Here is a 6,315-nt window from a genome sequence, read left to right on the forward strand (position 1 = left end):
TCACCTTGAAAAAGTTTTTATGGGCTGCCTACTTTAGCCATGTTAGGAACTGCCAGATTAGTTCACTAAGTTTTGATTGTCCTTAGTTATTTCTCACACTGGAGCCTGTGTGTGTGTGTGTGTGTGTGTGTTGTTTTATTTTTATCTACGAGACAGTGTCTCACGTAGCTGAGATTGGCCTCTAAATCCTGACCTGGCTCCACCTCCAGAGCATTGGAACTCAAGCATAGAGCACCACGCCTAGGACCGCGAGTCTTAATGTTAGAGACTGTAGTTGGCACCTCTCAGTGAGAGTTTCAAGCCCTTAAATCCAGTGTTCAAGTTCTTCTTGTTGATTGGATTTACTTGCCTTATGTAAGCCCGACGGCTTCTGTTTAAATGTCAGAATGGTAGAGTAACAGTAGCAGGGACTGCTGTCAAAGCAAACGCGAGACCGCACAGCCCTTAGGACGATGCCTGGTACAGAATCGCTCCGAGTTTTACTGTTGACATCTGTCAATGAGAGGCTGGGAGCGGAATGAATGTGTGAACGAAAAACACGTCAGTTACATGCGGCTCCCGAGGCTAAAATGCTAAACTGAAATGCCGCTTTCCTGCCGTGCAAACTGGAGCCGGAAGCCAGAACAGAGCCATGGCCCGGACCCTGCAGGAAGTCGCGCTCTCGGCCAAGAGACGCCTGGCTCTGAAAACGAGCGTCTCATTCCACCTATCGTGAGACAGCGAGAGCGGAGGAGAACTCTCGCGATGTTTTGATCTCCCGGGCCCTTCTTCCCAGGTCCCTACTCCGTTAGGCACGCCCCTCCCCAGGCCCCGCCCTCGTGGCCCCGCCCTCCCTCTATCCCAGGACTGCCTTCCAGCGCAGCCCGGGCACCCAGCGCTGGTCTGCGGGCGCCGAGGTGAGTGTCCTGTCTCCAGGCTCACAGGTCGAGGGCACTGGCCCGGCTCCTGGCGGGGACGCTCCATTTCCGTCGCCACAGAAGCGCCCGGGCCTCTGCCAGAAGGACCACGAGCTGTCCGGCCTTGGGTCTGTTGTGTCCGCAGCCCCTGCTACCCGGGTACCCTGAATCCCTCTGGGCTCCCTGCTGCTGGATTCTTATGACTAATTCTGATTGAACTAACTGAGGCAAAACCAAGACGGCTGGTACCTTTTCTCAGGGAGAAAACAGCCTTTTACAAATGCTTATAATATACTGTTTGTAAGACCCTAATCGCCAGCGTCAAGAAGTCAGATCGTGTGTATTCTATCAACTCAAGTACTGCAAAGTCAGTTAGGGAGTATTCTTTAAAATACTTGTGCTTAAGATGGGGGTTTTCTTAAGTTGGAAAATTGTTCTATTTGCTTTTGCTGAAAAGGCATTGACGTTGGACTTTCAGAAAACTGAAGAAGTCGCTGTATAGAGTTAATACTAACTACAGTATTTATGTTAATTGTGGACAGGAGATGAAGTTGAAAAGGACAAGAAAACATGAGGCTCTGAAAGGCTGGATTGCCAATGAGTGCATATTGGGAAAAACAAGAGCATTGTTGCTGGAAGCTTTTTGATTTCATTTGTATGCACCTTATTCTCCAATCTGCCTCTGTAGCGAGATGCATTCAGCCGACCCTAATGGTGCTTTTCAGGCAGCCAGTTGCAGCTGGAGCATCAGAAAGCCATTTGGTTGTAGTGAATGGAGATTTTGGACATAGTTTTACTTTGCAGAAGGAAAGCCTTCCATTTGTGTAATCTTTGTGTATCTCATAATGATGGCACATTGCCTACGTTTTCCCTTTGTAAAAGGCTGTGTTAATAGGTAAGTTGGGACCCAGACTTTGGTGTTAGAACCACCTCTGTTGTGTTTGTGACATGGTACCTCATCTGTAACGTGGATTAGTTCATGTACTACTTGGCTGTGGGGATAAAGGTCCTTATGGCAGCTAGCAAGTTTAGAGAGTCTATGAGTGAGCTCAGTGGGTAGATGAAAAGTCAACCTTGGAATGCTATTCTGATTTTATCTAGTTATTAGCTGTTTGAAAGCTAAAAGTATTTAGTTATTGTAATATTATTCAGATATGCAGATATGAAGAAAACCTCTGCCCTCAGGATTTTACAGACTTGTGTAAAGTGTCCGTAAACTGGTGTGTGTGTGTGTGTTTGTGTGTTTGTGTGTATAATATATATTACAAATTGTAAAAACTTAATAACTGGCTTGCTCTGGAAGAAAGCCAAGGAAATAATTAGTTGGGACAAGGAAGTGAGTTTTCTGTTGAAATCTGCAAAGCGAAAGAGGCAGTTTCCTGGCTAAGAGGGGAACAGCAAGTGCTTGGAGAAGTTTGACAGCTCCCAGGAGTAAGAAAGCCCAGGAACTTGGTGAATCTGTCAGAGGAGGCTGGACAGGCAGGTTGGGCCCAATGGTCAAGCGCTCTGAAAGCTTCATAAAACTTTGCTTTCCTCAATAGGGAGTTGTTGATAAAGTGTTTATTTAGTAAGGCATGCCCAAGAGGGAGAGATGCAATTATGTGTATGTTTTCTGAGGCTCATTGCTGTATTTGTTATGTTGGAAGCGATGAAAGTGGATATGTGGAGACCAAGAATACAGCTGGCCAGGGCAGGAGATGGCAGTGGCTCGTGGCTTTGGCAGATGGAGCGACGTGGCTGGAATTGAGATGTATTTTGGAAAGAGAAACACTAGCTTTGTGATGGATTGAAGGAGCTGTGATGGAGAGGACAGGACCCTTCATGACTTCTGCCTGAGCTGCTGTGTGCAGAGAAGCGTGTTTTCCTGGAGAGGTGACTGGGGGTGAACTGTAACAGCTGTCTGGGAAGGTGTGACATGGAGATGCCCTGAGACAGCTAAACCACTCCCAGCTGACTCAGTGGATAATTACCCAGGAAGCTTTGTGTTCTACACAGAAGCGTGGATGCTGTCGGTCCTGTAGTTCCCGTCACTTTGTATAAACACATATAAGATGTCCAAAGAGCAGGTGCCTGGTAATAACGTGAAGAAGTAGATGGAATAAATATGGGAAAGCATTAAATTCGTAGATTGACCTGGAACTGTTACTGAACACTTCATAGAAAACGGCAACTGTTGTCTTCTGAGCTAAGAAATGAGAGTTTGAAAAATGATAGAAAGTAACCCCAAAGTTACAAAACTCCGCTCCTTAAGAACCTTCATACAAATGCTCAGTGAGAATTACTTTCTTAAAATGAATAAAACTTTGCCTTAGGAATAAGGATGAACAAGCTTATTAAGATGGGAGGAAACGAAACACAGGGCTTCCCGAACTTGTCAAAGATGGAAGGGCTCATAAGGGCTTAAAAGCAAGACTCTGACACCGGTGGGTTTCAAAGTGTGAGTTCTTCACAGCAAAGCACACGATTCCAGATAGCCAGCGCTGCACAAAGAAACCCTGTCATGAAAGAAACAAGGGAGGCGGGGGCAAATGTAGCTTCCTTTTTTATTTTCTCAGTTTTGCGACTGGAAGAGACTTTACAATAATTTTTCAACCAACGTATAACTGCTACATCTATACAAATCACCTGAGGCCCAGAAGAGTTTCTAGTTGGATATCACAGGGTTCGTGTTCCTAGTGCAGTGGTTTTGACTAGTGACTTTGGATCTCACTCTTTGCTATTTTTTGGTAATCTTCAAAGCTCTAAAGAGAAGGATAAAAAGATAAGAAAGGTAGAAATGTGAAGTATTTGACAATATTTACATAGTAGAAAGTAAAGGAATTAAGCTGTTAGTGAAATAAGTACAAATAATAGTTATTTTAATGTTTGAGATAAGTAAAACACAAAATTCAAAATGAGACAGCTCAAAATGAAAATGGGGCGTGCTGCATTTGAGAGTTTTTAAAGTTTTTTCTTTGATTACGTGCTGTACAACTTGCCTCTGGGGTCTGTGGATACAAAGCAGTTGATATAGAGTGCTTTCCCAGTGGGCATAGAGCCCTGGGTTTGATCTCACTACTACAGAAACAAAGAGGTGTGCCCTACAACTGGAGGCAGAGACAGGAAGATCAGAATTTTAAGATCTTTGGCTATATAGCCGAGTTCTAGACCAGCCTAAGATACATGAGACCCTGTCTTACAAAAATAAAACCAGAAACTGGTTTCTGTTGTCATAAAGATCCTTACCTCAAGTCCAAAAGAAAATTTCCTCTCTCCCTCCCATCCGTCCCTCCCTCCCTTCCTCCCTCCCATCCCTCTCTCCCTCCCATCCCTCTCTCCCTCCCTCCCATCCCTCTCTCCCTCCCTCCCATCCCTCTCTCCCTCCCTCCCATCCCTCTCTCCCTCCGGGTTCTTTGAAACAGAGTTTCTCTATGTAGCATTTTCATTGTCCTGGAACTCACCTTATAGACTAGACTGGGCTTGCAATCGCAAGAGATCACCTACTTCTGCCTCCAGTGCTGGGATTATAGATGTGAGTCACCACTGCCCAGCCAGTTAGGTCTTTTTCTAGTAAAAGACCTAAATATTGCTTAATCAGAGTACTCTATCATGATTTTAATGTCCCAAATACGAGCAGAAATTTTAGTTGTCACAAAAGAAGGTAGAAAGTGTAATTGTCTTTAGTGTTGGTATGTTCTGGCTCTGTAGGCTAACAGGTTTATATGCAGTGCTTGTAAGAAATCTTACAATGATTTTTTTTTTCCCTCTTTATAGAAATGGACCAATTTTGACAAGATGTAGTGCTGCGGCGAGCCTGATCAGAGATGTTCAGTCATGGCATCCGAACTTTGTAAGACGATCTCTGTGGCCAGGCTTGAAAAGCACAAGAATTTGTTCTTAAATTACAGGAATCTGCACCACTTCCCACTGGAGTTACTGAAAGATGAAGGGCTGCAACATCTGGAGAGGCTCTACATGAAAAGGAACTCGCTCACAACCTTGGTAGAGTATTGCATCGCATTACTTCCATGTGTAGATGTGGTCCTGACCAACGTGTCTTTTATTCACCCATGCTACTCAGATCAAGGGTTGCACACGCAGGCGACGGAGTTGCACAGGGGCTGTCAGTGCGCTCGTTACCTAAGTCCCTGCAGTTAGGCTACAGAAGGGATGTGCAGGCAAGTGAAATAGTCCCATATACCCTTGAGACAGTTAGTCTTAACTTCAGTCAGCAAGCACACCTCTCATGGCCTGTGCTTCTGCTTAATGTCAAAGCAGCCTAGATAAAAAGGAAACCGGAGAAGACCAGTTAGCCTGACACTGACTTGTAGGAATTAAAAAGAGAATGAGCTGAAGATTAAAGTCTTAAGATATATTTGGGGAGTTTAATGAAGCCTTGTGTGTTAACCAAACAAAACCTTGTCAAAATCAGAGTGATCTTGTGTTGGGATATCATACGTTTGGTGGGAAAAACCTTGCTGCTGCAGCAACATTTAATTCACTTTTTGTGTTCCAAGAGAAAGTGCAAAGTCTTCCTTATAGCCTATTCTATGTAAGACAAAGAAACTATTTCAATTTGGGAAGAGAAAGTTCTAACCAGAGTTTTATTCCCACTGCTTATTATAAAATATGGTCCCCATTTTAAATGAGTTTATCTTATATGGCCTTTTGTGGTTATCATTTTACCTGATTTGAATCTTTTGCTTGAATTTATGACTTAGGTTAGCCTGCTGTTCCTTTGTAATTGAACCTTTCTGTGTTTTGAACTTTCCTTAACTTTCTGGAAAGTGTGCCGTACTACTTTTATATGTGTGGGTGTATTTCTGGACAAATCAGTCTATGAAAAATACCTGAAATAGATGAAATGCACTATAAATTGTATCTTTAGTTTATCAGTAAACGCATGGCTATGCATGGTTTAGTGCTTGACATATTGGTACAAATGTAAGGTTGAATACCTAGCTAGGTTTTTAAACTTAAAAATGTCTTATCTATGCTTTCATTAGTCCTTTATAAAATATTGCTACTTTGTGATGTGAGATCATGCTTATCAAGATATCAACCCCCTTTGGGAAGAAGTGGAGTAAGGAATGTATCAAGGATGTTAGCATCAATTTCCCCACTGTGTGCAGATTACTGCCCATCAGCAATAGCTCAATGGAAAGACCTTTTCAACAAACTGACCTTTGCTTGTAAAAGTTAAACAGTCGGCCTCTTGTAAATTCTGGCAGTTTTCAGCTTAGAAAAATGTGCCGGAATCACACAATTTGGACCCACAAAGTGGCTCGTTGCCATATCTAGTTGAAAGTTGTTTCTAGTTAGTGTACAGAATGATGGCTTCCGTTAGCACATGTCCATGTGCGGATCGCTGTGTCTTGCTCTTTCCTCTTCCTCTCCTTCCCCAGTCCTTTTCCTTTCACCCCCACCCTTAATCTCCCCC

The 6,315-nt window shown here is 43.6% G+C and overlaps 1 protein-coding gene across 2 annotated transcripts in view; it reads left to right on the plus strand.

Annotated features, from left to right (window-relative positions):
• The first annotated feature begins 807 nt into the window (after positions 1-807).
• Lrrc28 (leucine rich repeat containing 28) overlaps positions 808-6,315 on the plus strand; it is a 103,847-nt gene continuing 98,339 nt past the window's right edge. For both annotated transcript variants that reach the window (XM_005357774.3, XM_013350215.2), the window contains exons 1-2: positions 808-896; positions 4,650-4,877. In XM_005357774.3, the coding sequence (XP_005357831.1) occupies positions 4,710-4,877 (168 nt within the window). In that variant the 5' untranslated portion in view covers positions 808-896; positions 4,650-4,709. The remainder of the gene's footprint in view (positions 897-4,649; positions 4,878-6,315) is intronic.

This window comes from Microtus ochrogaster, chromosome 22 (assembly GCF_000317375.1).
Source record: "Microtus ochrogaster isolate Prairie Vole_2 chromosome 22, MicOch1.0, whole genome shotgun sequence".
NCBI classification, from domain to species: Eukaryota; Metazoa; Chordata; class Mammalia; order Rodentia; family Cricetidae; genus Microtus; species Microtus ochrogaster.